Source organism: Pholis gunnellus (assembly GCF_910591455.1).
Source record: "Pholis gunnellus genome assembly, chromosome: 17".
NCBI classification, from domain to species: domain Eukaryota; kingdom Metazoa; phylum Chordata; class Actinopteri; order Perciformes; family Pholidae; genus Pholis; species Pholis gunnellus.
Window position 1 is genome coordinate 10,351,983 of NC_136544.1, and position 18,482 is coordinate 10,370,464.

The 18,482-nt window shown below is 42.7% G+C and overlaps 2 protein-coding genes across 2 annotated transcripts; both read right to left on the reverse strand.

Annotated features, from left to right (window-relative positions):
- Window positions 1-1,472: 1,472 nt before the first annotated feature.
- On the reverse strand, window positions 1,473-4,685 carry dsn1 (DSN1 component of MIS12 kinetochore complex). Its single transcript, XM_079177480.1, has 11 exons — window positions 4,654-4,685; window positions 4,488-4,536; window positions 4,090-4,363; window positions 3,902-3,975; window positions 3,482-3,554; window positions 3,294-3,381; window positions 3,126-3,182; window positions 2,933-3,004; window positions 2,691-2,838; window positions 2,304-2,391; window positions 1,473-2,211 (listed from the first exon to the last, which is right to left on the reverse strand). Exons 3-11 carry the CDS (start codon window positions 4,211-4,213, stop codon window positions 2,129-2,131), a joined length of 807 nt encoding a protein of 268 aa, XP_079033606.1. The 5' UTR covers window positions 4,214-4,363; window positions 4,488-4,536; window positions 4,654-4,685; the 3' UTR covers window positions 1,473-2,128.
- A 2,653-nt stretch (window positions 4,686-7,338) lies between these two features.
- On the reverse strand, window positions 7,339-14,888 carry atp13a1 (ATPase 13A1). The gene is made up of 25 exons (XM_079177951.1): window positions 14,416-14,888; window positions 14,100-14,189; window positions 13,722-13,985; window positions 13,454-13,609; window positions 13,248-13,317; window positions 13,045-13,151; window positions 12,788-12,917; window positions 12,596-12,651; window positions 12,330-12,456; window positions 12,093-12,230; window positions 11,833-11,953; window positions 11,539-11,696; window positions 11,047-11,222; window positions 10,865-10,975; window positions 10,633-10,758; window positions 10,438-10,546; window positions 10,052-10,245; window positions 9,611-9,707; window positions 9,334-9,518; window positions 9,042-9,156; window positions 8,730-8,926; window positions 8,460-8,602; window positions 8,243-8,354; window positions 8,017-8,160; window positions 7,339-7,904 (listed from the first exon to the last, which is right to left on the reverse strand). The coding sequence occupies exons 1-25, from the start codon at window positions 14,767-14,769 to the stop codon at window positions 7,794-7,796; spliced, it is 3,591 nt and encodes a 1,196-aa protein (XP_079034077.1). The 5' UTR covers window positions 14,770-14,888; the 3' UTR covers window positions 7,339-7,793.
- Between the last annotated feature and the right edge of the window lie 3,594 nt (window positions 14,889-18,482).

Consider the following 18,482-nt stretch of genomic DNA (forward strand, 5'->3'; position numbering starts at 1 on the left):
ATTTGTTCTCTGGGAGTCCGTTTCATTTCATAAGTTGTGCCTAAAAGTCGATGCACCCACATATATTTGTGTTTGCAGATTTTGGTAATTAAAAAGAGCAATATTCAATCTCAAAGCAAAACAGTCATTCTGTTCCTAAACCCCCGATGAATGAAACATCCCATCAGTTTTCAGTATGAAAATGTTGACAGCACAGATTGAAAACAAGTGTCCTTGCTTTTTTGCAAACTGGGCAATTCTGCTGTAGTTTATCACTCAGATCGGAGAGACAGCTTTCCAAGACGAATGGCTGGCTGAATGGATGTGGAGGAGAGCTGCAGCCTGCCTTGCTGTACTGAGAAGAGATGATGGGTGTGCATGAGGGAGTATAGGACCAAACTGGCAGTGGTTTATGCTGACTCTCCACACATCCATCTACCACAATCTGTAGCTAATCAATCTAAAGTTAGAGACAACGAGAAGAGAGAATACAGCAAACCTAAACACTCGTTGTTTGCATGTGCATATATAGGCTACAAGTCACAGTCCACGTTTTCATGGTGTTCATGCCAGCGGTGGATTTTAACCCCTTAAAATGTTAAACCTACAACAAACAAATCATATAAACATTGGGCGGTTAAACAAACAGTTCATATATATAATAGCAAAACGAACCCTCCTTTTATTTCTTAGTAATAATAGTCACACCCAAGGCACCTTTATCCAAATCAAACAGGAATAACTTGTAACATGCCATTCACTTGGGTCATTGAGGTTGTTTAAAGCAACATTAAACTCTTTATGTAAGCGAGGAGCTGCAGGGGTTATCGCCTAACCCCAAAGCCAGTGGCTTTGTAAACTTCTTTCAACCTTTTATTGTTGGCGATTCATTTAAGGATCATTTCAGTGAAACTTCTCTTCATTTAGATGCTAAAGCTGCCCTCCTCTCACCCCCACAAGCATCAAGCCTCATTTTCATCTAAATAAGAATCGATCTTTCCTGCTGTGCACCGTCCTCCCTTACTCACAACTCTCACGGTCACAACCCCACTTGTCTTCTCTGTGCATGTCCCTGTGCTCTCCAGTCACTCCCTTGAATACAATCACAAGGAAAATACTCCATGTTGGGAGACCATAACGGCAAAGCACAGAAAGTCATATTTATTGTTGCCAATGGGCAAGAAGGGGTATTCTTCTTGCTGCAATCAGCAGAGAAACAATAAGCGGGAACATTAATGAGTGAATGGGTCCAAGAGATAGGAGTGATAGCGAACAAAGCTTTGACTGACTGGTACAATGTCAAAGCTTCGTTCTGCATCAGTGACCCAGCCAAATGCAAGAGATGGGGGTGAGTCACTATGGGGGAGGGGCCTCCTCCTGAATGGTCAGGGGACACCACTGAAGTGAAATAGATGCAGCACCAGAAGAGAGTATATGTGCTGAAGATGAGCATGTAAAAAAAAAGGCAGTATAAATAAACCGGACTATAGGCAAACTGTATCATATTCCTTCTGTATTCAACAATCTTTAAAAGTGAATGCTTTCCTGTTGTAAATGTATATTTTAATTGAAAAATGGCAGATTTCTTCACAGGTATAATGATACTTTTTTGAAAATAACACTAAATGTCACTACATTTAAAGACTAATTCAGTTTGGTTTCCGGAACGGTCATTATATATATATATTGACTTGTTCAGTTTATTTTATGAACAATAACCTGGTTTTGCAGGTTTCTGCAACATTTGTCTGTTCCTTCATCCCCAACAGCTGGCAGTCAGGTCTTAACAGTTTTAGGTTTTACAGGTAGGAATACACTTAATTAAGGCCTAACAGAGAAATCCACCCTGGCCATTCACCAAGCTTCTCATAATATTGTATAGCCAGCTACTGCCACCTGCTGGTCAGACACGTGTATTACCTGAACTAGCTCTGTTACAAGTCTGGCTTCAGATGAAGTTGTTTTATTTGACACAGAAAATATGCAACTAGAGCATACAAAAGAGGACTGAGCAACAAATGATATATTCCTAAATCACATAACAGCAAAATTACCAAAAAAAGTATGCATACGAGTATCATAAAGCAGTCATAAAGAGTCATGGTCCGTTAGATGATGGATTGCAGGTGCTTGCCTCCTGCCAGAGGGACTATGTAGTTGCAGAGGACAACGGTGCAGCAATGAGGTTCCTGATGACGTCAGCTGAAAGATCCTGGAATCCTGCCTCTGCCGCTGTTAGAACAAATGTAACCAGATTAAATGTTGTGTCATTTCCACATATTTATTCTATTTAATTATATTATTAAGGCAAATAAAGTAATTACCCAAGCGGCCACTCGTCTCTTTCACCAACAGCTGCGACTGCTCCTTGATGGACAGAAGCTCTCTAACCATCTTACTCTGAGTGTCCATCTGCACATAGAAAGGTAGAACTGATTACGCAACATGTTAAAGTACATCAAACAAAAACACAGTACAGCTGTTAATTGTCTTTCTACAGGTCTGAAGCCTTCATATTTGAGGGGTAGTCAGTACTTAAAGTCCTTAAAAAGATTACTAATTAAGAGTAAATTCATTTAAATTAAGGAAATAGTGCGTTCTTGAAGAACTCAGCACCTTTAAAGCATTGAACATGTTGCTGCAATCAAAGTACAGGTGTTATTTTTTATTTTTTTAAAGTACCAATAAAAATAAATACATTTCCCACATACAATCATCGCCATAGTGTGAAGCGTGGGCTGTTGTCTACAGAGGACACCGTGGTAGTCGGGTTTACTCTGTATAAAGCGGTGCTGTGAGGACTGGGCCACAGCTGTGGAGTCCAACGACACGCCTCCTTTATGGCCCTGCTCCACTTTCCTGCAACGAACACAGAGCACATGATTGATACACAACCGAGAGGATCGCAGCGACTCTTGATACAGTATTCCTCAATGACGGCACACATGTTCACCTTTCCAATTCCTCCGCTTTACTCCGGTGCTTGTTCAACAGCTCCTCCCAAGACTCACTTTCAGCCTGGAGCCTAGAACACAACACAGGCCGGTAAACTAAAGAACCTCTCGTGGAAGGTGTTTTTAAGTTTGAATGTATGGTCTCTGCATGAATACTTTGGATGTGTTATCGTGATATTAACAACAACTTGCCTATTGATGGCTTTCTGGACCTTTTCCATGGCTTTTTGCACTACAGGATCACTAGAACTGAAGGCAAACAATAGAGGCATACACCCAGTATAACATATTAATTTGTCGGTAAAAACTAAATCTATATAATGCATGCAGAGCATTGAATATATAAAACATCTACAATACCTGGCTGCTATAGCAGGGAGTTGATGAGCCCCTGGTTCATCACGTATGCTTTTGGCCAGACAGCCCCAGTCCTTCTGCATGTGCTCAACTGCTCCGAGGAAGACAGAGAACATAGACGAAGAAATAACTTCAGGTAAAATACAAAGCTCAGTGAAATATGTACCTAATAGAGTAGTGCAGGCACGTACCTTGTTTTTGAAAAGACTCCATTGAGGTTTTCGGCACGGACTGCAGCGAACTTTGAGTTCTTTCTATTGCCAGCTAGAGACAACGCAGAGGGGATTAGACAAGAGAGTCATTCGTTTTGGTTCATGAGGACATCTTATGTACAAGCAGGGAGGTACTTGTGAATAAACTCATAACATCGGATACATCTCTAAGTTGTGAATCTCGTATTTTTTCCTTACTTGCAATCCAATAAGTGTGTCTATTTTATGTGTCAGTGATTCAGTAACAGCAGGCATGACCATGTATCTGTTAAACAACCGTATAATAATACAGTCAACACCAGAGGGATGATAAGTCACCTGTTGTACCTGCTTATTTAATGTTTCCCAGTTTGTCACACAACTAATTTAACCCTAAACTTGTGACTCTGCCACACTCACCTTCATTGAAGCCTCCATCAATGTCTCAAGCCTCTCTTGCTGTGATAACGACGCACTTATGCTCCGGCACAAAACTTCAACAGACACATAAATAGGGATTTATATTACAAAACAAGCAACAACAAAAGACAAACCACAATGACAATTCATTCCCGATTAGAAAGGTTCAATAAAACCAGACATCTCACCCTGATATGGGTTGGGGAGGGCAGGAAGAGAGCGTCGGGTGATAGTGGCTCTCCTCCAGGACTTCCTCCGCACAGTGGGGCTGACTTTGGGACTTGAAGGTTCCTCTTTGTTGTCTGTCTGCATCTCTAGTTTGTCTGTTTCTGACTGTCCTTCCGCTGCATCTGCAGACTGTGTACTGGTCGGTAGGAACACGGTTCGGGGAGATTTATTGGGGGGAGGCGTGCTGGGGCTTGTGGAGGAGCATCTTTTCTTTGTCTGTTTCACCGAGTCCACCTTGATACAATTGAAGAGATAGTAGCAACAAGACTATCATGTAGAATGAGTAGTTCATGGGTATAGCATTAGCAGGCTAAAGGCGCTGTTAATTAGCTATTAAATGACAGTTAAAACCTCTCACCTCATTCTGGGAAACGTTGAGGTTTTCAGCAACGGCGACACTTCCGCAACTGCAAGAACATTGTTGTGAATTTAAAAGCCAACGTTGACGTAACGCTACATAAATAAGATTAAACATGTTAAGTTAAATCGGTTGTCGCAACGGTGAAAGAAAAAAGGATACAAACCTTTCTTGTGCTTCTTCCGAATGTTTTTCCGCCATTTTTTCTTTCAAATAGTTTTTCTCCACAGCGCGCGCCCAACAAGCCAAACCCCTCTGAGCTAAGCACCATGGGAAATGTAGTGTGCTTGTAAGACAAGCGACAGCAAACACGGTATAACTGTCAAGGCAAATATCATCTGTAGTCGCTATGTTATAATTGAATGACAAATGTTTCCAGTTTTATTTGCAATAGATAATTAATTGTGCTTAGAATATGGATTAAAACACTTTCAATCGTGTTTATGCTTCCTGGAAAACAAATGAGAGAAACCCTCCGTGAGATGATCTATAAAACGTTATGTGACTGGCACACATGAGGAGTTGCATGATTATCCACAGATGTTTTTGGTGTGTAGGTCATTTGACTTTACAAAAGTTACAAGGCCTTTGAATGGCATCATGAGCAGCGTATCATTATATACATAGAAACATAAAAGTTTAATTTTAAGATGTTATCAATTAAAGATTGTAAAGTGGAAAATACTGTGAGTAGGAATATAATTTAATAGCTTTAAAGGACAAAAATCATTGAGGAAACCAAAATGCAGGCTGCAATTACAGTTGCTTCTGTGTGTGGCCTTGAGGGGTGGAGGAAGCCATTAATCAAGTTCTGGAAAGCCCCCTGGACCAGTTAAGAGCAAGTGTTGACCTACTAGTTGAAAGAGACCATCCTGGACCCAATCCTCTTTGTAGGCATTGGTTGGATTTCGGATATCTAGCTGAAGAGCTCATCAGCTGTTTCTTCAGAGTTCTTGTGCTTTGGCCTCCAGAGTTTAAGACCTTGTGCTCAACAGCTTTAGTCTCATTTCACGACACTCTCCAACCGCTGGCTATTTGCCTTAGTTTTTCTGCAATATATCTGCAGAGTACAGCTCAGTCATGAATACTACCTAACATAGCCCTTCTCTCACACTACTTGTCATTCACATGGTTTACCTTTCTCCAGTTGTAACTAACCAACGCTCACCCAAGCTTTTCAGGGAACCACACACCTACTGTATGTTGATACATTACATGCCATCTTCTCTTTTCTTGAGTTTTTATCATTTCAGTTGCTGTGCTTACTCTGTACATCCCCTGATCTCCAAATTGTGGCTCCAGCATTCCCCTGAAAAGCATCATTATCTTTACATCCATTATGGGTATATCCTGACCTCTGAATGTGATGTTTACATAGATGGACAAACATATATATATATATATATATATATATATATATATATATACACACTGCCTGGCCAAAAAAAAAAGGTCACACACTCTAATATTTCGTTGGACCGCCTTTAGCTTTGATTACGGCACGCATTGGGTGTGGCATTGTTTCGATAAGCTTCTGCAATGTCACAAGATTTATTTCCATCCAGTGTTGCATTAATTTCTCACCAAGATCTTGTATTGATGATGGTAGAGTCTGACCGCTGCGCAAAGCCTTCTCCAGCACATCCCAAAGATTCTCAATGGGGTTAAGGGGTTAAGGTCTGGACTCTGAGTGGAAGGCTCAGGGTAGCACTGAAGAGGTGAGTTTTCATCCTGATGAAAGATGGGCAGCGACTCTGCTGTCCTGGCGTCAGTGGGGAGTTCATTCCACCATTGTGGGGCCAGGACAGAAATTCCTGATTAGTTTACTCCAGATGTTGAGGCAGTGTGGTTCACATTCTTCTTTATTCAACATCTCAAATTATCCAATAGGAGGCTCGTACCTATTTGCTTAGTTAAATCTAGGTGGCGACTTTTTTTTTGGCCAGGCAGTGTAATATATATATATATATATATATATATACATATATACTAATCAATTTTGGTGTTTACCAAAGCTTTTTTAGCGTATCTTTTGACAGTCACTTTGAGCACATACGTTCATTGTATCCTGCTGAAATGTGTTAGTCACCATTAAGTATTCCTATAACTACGTGTACCGATGTGGGAGGGGGAATGCAACTGTGTGCAATATCTACATACAAAACAAGTAAAAGTAAATCATAATTGTAATATAACTTTAAAATGAAAAAGGTTACTTTTAGCCAAGCATAAATCTCCCTATTTTCTATTATTTTAACTGCAAATCTGTGTCAGCCTTTAAAATGTATGTATATTTTGTTTTACTTTTTCTAAATTCAAAATGATGTTCAACAAATCCTGAGGAGTGCAGTGATACGTGTGTGGTATTAACAGCTCCAAAGCCCTTGAATGCTTGATGCAATCTATGATTTACAATGCAATGGATTGGATTTCTATTCAGAAATATTCTATTTTTGGTGGTAAAGTAATTAGTTTAAGATTCTCTAGTTTGTTCATCAAACAACAGTTTAAGTAAGTTCATATCAAAGATAAACAGTTCTCTATGGTTGATCTCTAAGTCCAGCATGTTTGTTAGTTAAGATCAGTTGGCAAGTTAACACAAAGTTCACAAGCTTCGTGTTTCATGAGATGGCATGTTTGTGTTTGCCAGTGTCATCTGTCCAATGATCAAATGTTTCATTAGAAATGTCTTTGTGCAGTTACACTATACTCTTCATACCTTGATTGTTCTTTACTTACCTACTTGTGTGAACAGGATAGTTCATGACCCGCTGCACATGCTCATCCTGTCCGTGTGCAGACGCATCAGCACTTGTACTTGACAAAACACTTGGCAGACTTCATAATTTGTTATCTGTAAGTCTTTATAAGTCTGTTAGAGATGTTTTTCACTTTTTACAAAACCAAGGAGAGGAATCAAAAAAAATCAAAAACACTTTTGCAATTCTCTTGGAGAATGCCCTTCCTGTGTTCCTGTATGTTTCACTCTGGCTGGCACACAGTCTCGCACTCCACTCAATACTGCTGTCTTCATGGCCTCGTGTCGCAGCGGGGAGGGACAGATGAGGAAAGAGGGAGAAATGTAGAATGGAAGAAAAGAGCTGGTGAAAATGCAGAAGCACAGATGGTTAAGGAGGGGCAGAGCGGGGCGAAGGAAGGGATTCACGGTACTGCACGCCATGACTGTCTCGGCTGTCTTGTGTAAGTCACAACAGCTTTAATTCTCCTCCTCCTCCTCCTCCTCAAAAGTCTTCTCTCCCTTTACAGTTTGGTTGGTAAGGGCAGCGGTCACTGTTGGCACTGAGTTCAAGAAGGCAGCCTGAGAGCTCCTTTGCCCAGCAGGAACTGCAAGACACGATCCACCAGCAGCGCGGCGACAAAGTCCACAACCAGAACCTGGGCGATGATTAATTTGAACTGCGAGGAAGTAAAAAAAAAAAAAATGTAATCAGGTCACCTTATGAAGTAGATAATTATCACAAGGCGACTTCAACAAAAATGATTCATGGTAAAAATGACGTCAGCTCACCTCAGTTGGAATATCTACAAGAGAAAACTGTTCGTTGAATTCTGGCGAGGAACCGGAAAGAAGTCCCACAATCGCTAAACCCGACAGAGCGATACTCCATAGTAGCGGTCGATTCTCGGTGAGAGACTCCATGAAGGGGTGACCCTTTTGGACGCAACAAGAGATGCTGTGAGTATATATAAAGATGGCAGAGACAACTAACACGCATGGTGTAAAGAATGAGTACCTTGTAGTTAATGGCAAAGGTGGCCATCTGCATGGCCATGGACATTATATACACGGTGCTGTTAATGAGACTGGGTTCAAACTCTTTATATAGATCTGCAAACTGGTCCGCTCTGCAAAAGACAACACAAAATATGTTATTATAATGTATTGATGTCAGGTTATTAATGTAAATATTGAAATTTCTCTCTCTCTCTCTCGGTCTGACAGAGATTTACCTGGGAGGACTTCTGGTTTGTGCCTCTTTGTAAAGATACACCAGACTACAGAAGTGAACAGCAAACTGTAGCAGCACAGTCAACACTGTGTAAAGATTGAAGATGTTTGGTAAGGGCCGCTCTCGAGACAACGTTTTCAGTGGCTGTGCAAAAAGAGGTAAAAAGAATATATATCATACATTTTGTTTTTCATCAAAAACAGTAGACATTCGGTAAAGATTGCCTTGCTAGGAGAACGATCAATCAAAAGCACGTCGTATTAATTCTCACCTTTGATCTAGAGATGAAGAGGAAGCATCCGGCCAGGAGCAGGCCCTGCAGAGTCGCCTGGAAGTCGCTGAACTTGACCCCCTCGAGGTAGAGTACAGACTGGCTGTAGGCCAGCACCAGGGCATTGAGAGCGAGGATCTTGAACATCTGGAGCGTCGTCACCAGAGTGCAACGGCCTTGCTTTATTACATGGCAGACTGGGTGTGGGGGAGGGGGGGTAATGGTAAAGAGTTTCAGAGGTGGGGAGCAGCTTCATGTTCAGATCTTTGCCAACTGTGTCAATAGCTGAAATCATAAACATGTGCTACTCACTGCACTGTATGGAGGAGAGCTTGGAGGTGAAGGGTGCCGCGATGGAGGCATCACCCAGTTTCACTACTTGTATCTGATCCTCTTCAAGTTCCCGTAAGACTTGATTGATTCTCTCCTGTTACAGAATAAACCCTGATGTTTAGACCTGTGCACTAAAACTTTATTATTGCAACGAATGGCACATCTATTCCAGTTTCTGAGCTGATTTTACTAACGTTGGTAACTGGGGTAAGTCAGTTGTAAACTATTCCTATGAGAACCAGGAAGGAGGCCCTTTCTTGAAGATACACACCTTTTGCGCTGCAAGCTGCTCTTCTCTCTGGGTCATCGCTCTCTGCCTGGCTGCCCGAGAGCTCAGTTTGCCTCCTGAACCCACAGGTGGTAAAGGTCTGGACTCGGCTGCGGGCGCCTCCTTTTCTTTCCCACGTTTCCTTCTTTCAGGCATGCGCTCGGGGGCGTTGGCCAACAGAGCAACACCTGAGGGAAAAACATTATCATCACTACACACTGTTGGGGTCATACATAGGGAGGGACACGTGCTTTCAGTCTTGGTGGTTGATGAAGCGTACCTATGTGGGCGTGTTTGAGAGCTCCAACATCATTTGTGCCATCGCCACACATCAGTGTCACATAACCCAGCCCCTTCAGACTGGTGATGACAAATTCCTGAAACAAAACACAAACATATTATAGCCAATAGCTTCCATACAACACTTAAAGTTCACCCTTAGACATTTTTACATTGTTACGTAAAGTACCATCAATCTGTCATACTCAAAATACTGTTATTTAGTAGAATACTGAGACTACCATTCGGCTAAACCTCTGCTTTGTCTGTGATGAATATCACTGTATCATTGGTGAACAAAGAAGCCTTTGATTGAAACCACACCATCTGACACTGACTATTGATGTTTGAGAGAGCTAAACACTTTCTGCTATCCAACTCCATTGTAGCTGTGATTTATAAACCTCAATGGTCTGTACGTATGTCGGTTTTTGGGACCTACCTTCTGTTTCGGACTGACACGAGCAAACACTTGAATGTGGGGCAAGAGGGCGTGGAGAAGCGGGGTGTCACAGGTCAGTCTGGCTAGCCCCTCCCCTGTTACACACAAGTCAAACTCACTGACAAATGTGGAAACGGAGGGAGGGGGCAGTGGTACATGCACGCTGCCATCAATGGACTCCCACTGCCACTCACCTGGAAAACAAAACAACATCAGAGGTAAGTGATTCCGTACTTTGGCTATGCCCTTGGTCACAACACCACCGGCGAATAGATTACTACGAGAATGTGTATGCGCTTTAGCAACAACCTCTTTTACAGACACCGTTCTCCAATGACAAACTTGAGTAATGCATGTAATTCTGTAAAGTGATGACTTGTCTTTACCCTGACCCGGGCTCGGCTGTAATACAAGTGTGTGTTCTTTCTGGATGAAGTGGAGCTCTCTTGCTACATGGCAGGCCGTTAGAGGGTTGTCGCCTGTGATCATCACCACCTGGAAGCAAAGGGAGAGGATCGATCTCTCTTTAAACCACGCTGTTTGAGTTTGTGTGCACGATTGTGTCTCGTCAGCGCATTTACATGATGAGACGCCTCCTGGATCTCTCTGATGACGGCCTTGCTGTCACTCTTGAGGGGGCAGGACACAACCATGAACCCAGCGAAATGCAGGTCACACTCCAGCGCATCGCGACTCATCTCCCGGACCTAAAAAAAAAAAAAGATCCATCTCAGTTTGTAACTAAATCTATTCCCATCAGAACAGACGACTCGGACAATATTTGATAGTTTTTCAGTAAAATGAAATAAGAACCTGCTGATGACTGAGGTGTCCTATCTCTTTGTAACCCAAGGCCAGCACTCTAGCGCCTTCCCGAGACATTTCCTTGTGGACTTCGTCGTAATTCGCCGGAGATTCTGAAAACTACGATCACAGACACATTAGGAAAAATCCACGAGGCTAGACGAGAGCATGTATGTATTAAGGATGTGTACCATTTCTCTGAGTGTCTCTGGAGCTCCCTTGACAGTTGAGATGTAGCAGAGTTCAGTGGAGCCGAGTTTCTCGTAGGAGGCCAACACCGACATCCTCTTCAGAGCGCTGGCAAAGTGGAAACGCTGGTGGATCTTAAGTCCCTGGGTTTTGATGCCTCGTGCGAACACCTTTTCATCTGGTCAAAGTGACAAGAGTCAATGAGACACACACACACACACACACACACACTGAAGTATTGTGCTATTGAGAGTAAAGCTACCAAAACACTGCCATCTACATGAAAAAGCAATGCATTTGAAGAACAGCTTTACTTGTAGATGAACCGGTGAAATTACACCGCCAAGCTGAACACAGCAGGTTTAGTGCAAAAAACAAATGCACATTTGTGACTGTAAGTAGCACAACACAAACATGAGCATACACATGCTCTCTCTCACACACACCGGCCACTGCCCTGCACTGTGCATTTAGTGGAAGTCATTTCCTGTTACCTTTAGTGAGGGTCCAGTCAGCCGCAGTCAGCATGGCCTTCTCCAGTGGATCTCCGACCAGCTGTCCATCATCCAGAGTGACCAGTGAGTGGCAGGTGGCCACCACCCGATGTGTCTCAACCGGGATCTCAGACACAGGCATCACCTCCTTTCCCTCTCTGTCATAAACACAAACACCAGCCGGTAACCTCCACTCTAAACAGTGCAAACATATAGTAACCTTGACCACAGCATAGTATACTTTGTGTGTGTGCTTTATAAATTAGGACACTAAGAATAGTGAGCAGGGTTTACCTGAGGCCTGCTACTCCTCGTACCACCAGGCTGTCGCTGGTCAGTGTTCCTGTTTTGTCAAAACAGCAAACCTCCACCTTCCCTGCAAATGGTATCCTGAAGGGCTCTGTGCAGAATACATCTAAGCAGGGGTAGAAAAGGGAAGAACCGAATGAACCACTGCTGTTACAAGCTTTGTATTGTACGCTGCTTTGTCCGGGTCTCTTAATATCTATTCTACACGCATGCAAAAGGGAGCACACACACACACACAGACATACAAAGTTTAGCCAGGGCGATAAGAGATGTGTTAACCGCCAGAGAAAGCTCTATGGGGAGTTCTGGTGGAACGACCGAAGTGAGGATTAACGTGCACTCCAGAAACAGCTTGTAGCGGTTCCTGCTGGGATCCTTGGTCCCTGAGGGAGCAAAACAAAGCACAAAGGTAGTATTTAGATACCATCCTCACCTCCAGCTCTTAGCTATCACTCTGACTATGATAACGTCCGTGTCCTCACCTTCTACCCACACATAAAGAGCTGCAGCAATGGCAAACACCAGGAGGAAGAGGATGAAGATGAAAGTCTCCAGGTTGTTCGCCGTCACTCTCTTCACACCAAAGAGGATGGTTCGCAACAGTTTACCCTGGAGACAAGTTTGCACACACAATCGGTACACTTTCACATTTGACTCCACATGTTGTCAAAACTAGAATTAAAATGCATGATTAGAAAAAAAAAAAAAGGGAGAGCAGTAATAAAGACACACTAAGCGACATCCTCACCTGTGAGGTGTAGAATCCTGTTCTCAGTACATAGGCCACACAGCCGTTATCTACAGCTGCACATAAAGGAGAAGATTAATCGGCTTGCATCTGGATTTTGATGATGAAGATTGACAATAGACGCACTATTGAGTTCACTCATTCAACTGCCAGTATGTGTTGTTGGTCATGAAGTGAGGAATTACTGCTTACGTTTGAGTCCGGCGCTGGCCTTCAAAGGGGGGCTATGTTGGACCACTTTTGTCCCTCCAGAGATGATGTGAAGTCGAGAGTCTGTCTGAACGTCCAAGATTCGCTCTGAGTCCAAGTCCTCCACCGGCTCCTGCACACTCCATATTGTCAGCAGTTATTTTGACACCCGACAATAATACGCTGTTTATAATAGTTGAGGCTTACATTCCTCGGCCTTCAGCTCTGTATTACGTTATGATGTATAGTTTGCCTCTAACCTTCATCTGGGGCACCGACTCTCCAGTCAGCATGGCCTCGTCCACAATGCAACGGCCCCTGAGCAGCAGCACATCACACGGTACCAGGTTGTCCTGGGGCGAACGTCCTGTGATGTACAGAATACACATTTTAAACACACACTAAGAGAACCGATCTGACGTATGTGGGGAGAACGTCATACAAATGTTGATAAGACATTTACCTATTGAGACGATGTCACCAGGGACGAGCTCATCGCTTGAAATAGGTCTCCACTTCCTGTTGCGATATACCTGGAACAAAAAAAAACACCAAACAAATTAGGAACGCTTTAAATACATAGGAAATATACTGTAGATGATGGATTTTCAGACACAAGACAAAATATAACATTTTATTATATTACATTTTAAAGTTGATCAAGCCTACCTGGATCATGTAGGGCTTGTTTCCCATTCGGCGGATCTCGGACATATTCCTCATTTGCTGCTGGACCAGGGAGGCCTCGAACGCCACCAGCATGAACAGTGTGAAAACACTGTAGTACCAGTACTCGTCCAGACACCACAGCCCCACACAGAACACCTGATGGAAGGCAGTCGTGATTACAAGGTCAACAACATCATATCTAAAGCCATGAAACAAAAGCAGAAGAATAAAGTCAATTTTTACAACAAACACACACATACGCACATACCTGGAAAACAAAAAAGGGAGCTGTGGCCCTCTCTTTGAAGAGCTCGAGGAAATCTGGTACCATCATCTCGGCACTATTGGTGCCGTAGCGCTTTTCGGCTGCTCTGAGTTCGGCCTCCTCCTGGTAGCCACGCCAGGACTGAAAGTTGCCCATTGGGTTGTCAATGGGAAAAGCTATCGGGAGGAAACATTTCTTCTCTTTGTGGTCAAAAATGTAGCGGATCTTTTGAAACTCAAAAGATAAAATCCCCTCTCCATCCTCATCCTGTTGGTCAGAAAAAAGGAAGTAAAATTGAAATTATAAAATTCATTCAAGAAAGAAAAATATGTTTTTCCTTGAACTTGAGAGAAGATAATTATATGAATTATGTGAACTGACCTGGTCCCTCTGTAGTGCCACAAGCTCGGCAGAACCGTTGTTGGGGGTGGGTATGACCTTTGCCAGCTTAGCCTTGTTTGGGTCTGGTTCCTGTGTGTACAAATGAATAAGTGACAGATTCAAACTCTGTGGCACGTCATCATTACTTTTGGTATCACTGTGTGCCTCTGGAGCTTTGGAAGGAAGCTTAATGTATAAGAAAAGTTACAGACCCTGCCTGTTGATATCTGTATACAAGCGACATGGGAAACCAGTGGGCTCCTTATAAACATTAGTAGACATCCTCACTATTATTGTTGTTATAACTTATGTTTACCTTCGAACAAGTTAGCAAACAGTGCGCGTGCACGGACCAATATCCAGATAGCGCTGTGAGAACGTGCGCGATCCCGATAGCGGCTAGCGACAGGAGGCCTGCCTCCGGATACTCGGAGGCACCGTACACTCCTAACCACACGTACAGCCATCCCGGGTAGAGAACAGCCAGAAACGGGAGCACCGTGCCGTGTAGTAGCCGGGGCCTGCGTCTGTACAGCGTCACCGAGCTCACCAGCTCGTCGCCGGTGCCGCTGTCATGCTGGTTGTGGTTCTCAGAGGGGGCCATTTGGAGCTCACCCAGTCCCTGGATCCCGTCTGCATCCAAACTCCCCTCTTTGTTGGCATCGTTCATTGTACTTCACTCACACCTCTTCCCCCCCTCTATCGTCCACCACCACTCCGTCGTGCTGTAGCCGGTAAAAATACGTTTCTACACACGGAGCGGCGCTCGGTCGAGCTTTCAGAGCCCGTTCACTGAATCGCTCGTTCTCTGACCGTTGCTTCCGCATACGTAAGCACGCAAAGGCACGCAACGGTTGGCTTGGCTGGCACCGCATGATTAAACCAGAGAAGTCAAACATGTATTATCTGCCATTCAGTTAAAATGTGTTCTTTTAGGTTAAACTCCATGTAACACGTTGATAAAGACGGTCCTTTGATTCAATTTCGACTGCATTTATAATTTAACGCTCCAATTAAGTAGTGGCTACCCCTTTAATAAATACCGCGTCATCAAAGGGGAGGGGCCAGATGAGAGATTGACACAAACCTGAACCAATACAATGAAGGAATTATTTCAGAATGTTTTATTTCCATCCAATCAGGTAGTAAGAGGGACGTACCGTGTCGTTACCGCACAGACATGGCTCCACATGCAGAAGTACGGGTACTATAACCTTGATTGATCAGCGTCTTCGCTTGAGACCACCTAAAAGAGCAACATGTAAGACATTTAAATATGGTTGATACCAACATTACATTAACTATGTTCTCTAGTCTAGGGAAGTAGTCGCAGACTGTAGATAGGTAGATCCAGACTCTAAATACAGACGTTTGCTACTTCTGTGAATCAAGCTGCATCCTCCACAAAACTATTGCTGACAGACTAAGTGTGTTAGCTTGATGATCGATGGCTTTTTGGACTTTTCTGTAATCACTGAGCGATTAACATACATCTGTCACCTTTCAGGCAGGCTGCTATGGATATCACGGCAAAGTATTGCCATAAAGAAATGGAGGCATATGGGTCATGTGTGGCCTCCAACCCATCAACATGGCAGTCAAAGTGTTATGAACTGAAGTTGAAGGTTGCACAGTGCACATCATCACAGTAAGGCGACATACTTGTGCATTCCCTCCCATTCACCCCAACATTTCCACACCCACATTGTCAAGGTGCATTTGTATCTAACCACTGCATATTTTTCTGCAGCCCAGTGATCCAGAAGATCAGACAGGATTGCTCTACAGAGTTTGTAGAGTTTGAGCGCTGCCTGAGAGAAAACCAGGACAAACCTACCTCCTGCTCATTACACGTGGCTCGCTTTATGGGGTGTGCGGAGACCGTAGACCTCAGTGGAGTGGGTAAGTCCTTGCCGGAACTGAACACACACAACTCAAGGTCCCAAAAGACAATTGTAAACAGTCGTGAAAATAAATGATACAAAAAAGAAATCTGAATGTGCAGATTTTTATGTCTCACTTGTCTCTTGAAGGGGGTTACACTGAATGGATTTTGCATGCTGGTTATTCAAACTTGCAGCAGTTAAGTCCTGTACTAGACACATTGGTGTTCATGTCTAAACGTATGACTAATACTGCACCATCCTTTCTTCCTGTTCCTTTTCTTTTTCCACTCATAGATCTGCTACCTCAGCCATCGTAGCATTCAGACATCTTCCATCCCCTTCCGCAGGACAAATGGGCTGGCTTTACAGTTGTCCCACTCATGTTAACACAAATGTTTTCCTCTGTTTGACTTATTTTGTCTTTCTTTGACAAAGATAAATGTGAATTGCTACAGTACAACTGTGAGTTAGACAGGTTAGAATATTAAATTACTGCATCGTTCTTGTCGTACTCCTCATGTAAATGTTGTGTTCATGTGATGATAACATTTATAATTGCCTGTATGCAGGAAGTCTGTTTTTTACAGATTTTTTACGAACCATCTCATTAAAATTGACATCAGACTTGTATTACTCATCCGGTGTAGTCATCCTCTGTGGTTTTCTGTTGGTAATGTCTGTCCCTCCCACCCTTGCCCTCTCCAGGTCTGAGTCAGAGTCAAATATTAAACTGGAATGTACCGCTCCCACACAAACTCTCCTGACTACTCAATGACTTAGAAATAGGGAGTCTGGGAAGGAAGGAGAAGTAGGAGGCTGTCCACTTCTAATCAGCGGGACTACTGAGAGATACAAAGGGAGGATATTGAGTTATGAGCCCTGTGACCACTAAGCAGAACAGACCTTTTCTGGTTCAATTATTAAAGCTTTGAAGGGGAGGGGAAACAGATTAATTTCTTTTCAAGTGTAATATCTGCTGTTCTTACCAGATGAGAAAGTAATCAGTGCATCACCATTTATCATATTTAGGACAATAAGGCAATCGCACTTCAAAGATGAAACCGCAGATTGTATTGAAGATACGGCAACATTACATTCAAAGCACATCACCTGGCAGTCACTGAACAAAAAAGTAAGATAGGAACTTGCCTAATACCGCACAAATAAGTTACATTTACAAAAATATCACTGTAAAAATACCATGAGTCAGTGATCAGAGTCAAACATATAATGTCATGAAATAATGTCACAAGCTGTAGCCGATCACTGGCACCTAAATTAAACAAGTATCACCCTAATCCTATTTTATTCTGCACCACATTGTGAGTCTGATCCTGGTGCTTTCTGCACTTGCTTTCCGACTTCAGTTTGGAGGCTATTTCTTTAGACCTACTTTGTGACACATAAATATCATGCTACAATTTAAATATTTGCTGATTATCACAGAAGAAGGTACAAAATATCTACCTAACAACATCTAATTTGAGATGTTTGAGAAAGAAGTTATTACAGAAATTGACTACAACAATTAAGTGTAACACAGTCATACTCACATTTACATTTGAGAGCACATCATCATGTGCCCAGTGTTCGAACCTTTGGGCGTTATAGATCTATTGGTTGTCATTTACTGCACTGCTTCTAAGTGATTACATTATAAAAGAGAAGGGAAAGCAAAATAAATAATCACTTATACAACCCTGTTTCCGCATAAGGCTCCTCAAATAACCCTGTAGTGTTGTCTAAATGCTAAAAAAAAGATGCGATTTCTTTTTTGGTCCATATTAAACATGCATTATCAAAAACTAAGAATGTAGTTTGAAATGACCATTTTACATGGAGAGTTTCTTCCTCTTTGCAATCTGCGTCCTTGAATTCACTGGGCAAGTTAAATTGTACTCCTATCCAGCTCAATATCCTGAGTTATAGCTCAGGTCACATAAACATACACACTAACCTGAGAGCAATTTGTACTCCAATCCATATACAGTATTGTATACGCTGCAGTCTTCCACACACAATAACTAATCACTAGTCCTGTCGAGAAAAAAAGTAATGCAAACTACTAATCTAATTTAGACTCTCAGCTGCTCATAAGGCCTGCCAAGACTCCTGATGCACGTACCTTGATTGATGAATTCACTTTCAACAATTATCATCTGTAAATCATGATATACACATAAATATGTTTGATAGGTGTCTTCTGTTTGTCATTTTTTTGTCGGAAAGTGCCATGAAACGTGTTTCATTGAACATTACATAAATACAACAGGAGAAATTGAGGTCTTTTTACATATCTTGGACATTTACAGTGTTTGTATTTCCAGCATGTGATTCGTATCAAGAAAAGATGGTTGGGACACGTAGCTAATATGCTGCAAAGGGATGTTATGACTATGTTAGGCTTTGTGATAAAAGCTCAGAAGTGTGTTTGGGTGTCGGCTGTTTCATGGAGAGCGGTCCCACAGGCATGTTGATGGACAGACTCCATTAGCTG

Excerpts from the sequence above, each read along its gene's own strand:
- dsn1 (XM_079177480.1), bottom strand. The coding sequence starts at position 4,213 with ATGCAGACAGACAACAAAGAGGAACCTTCAAGTCCCAAAGTCAGCCCC. Across the intron at positions 3,382-3,481 it reads GGAGTCTTTTCAAAAACAAG|TTGAGCACATGCAGAAGGAC; the intron begins GTACGTGCCTGC and ends TCCTCGGAGCAG. Across the intron at positions 2,839-2,932 it reads AAAGCGGAGGAATTGGAAAG|GAAAGTGGAGCAGGGCCATA; the intron begins GTGAACATGTGT and ends TGTTCGTTGCAG.
- atp13a1 (XM_079177951.1), bottom strand. The coding sequence starts at position 14,769 with ATGAACGATGCCAACAAAGAGGGGAGTTTGGATGCAGACGGGATCCAG. Across the intron at positions 14,190-14,415 it reads GTTTGCTAACTTGTTCGAAG|GAACCAGACCCAAACAAGGC; the intron begins GTAAACATAAGT and ends TTGTACACACAG. Across the intron at positions 12,652-12,787 it reads GGCCAGCGCCGGACTCAAAC|CTGTAGATAACGGCTGTGTG; the intron begins GTAAGCAGTAAT and ends CTTTATGTGCAG.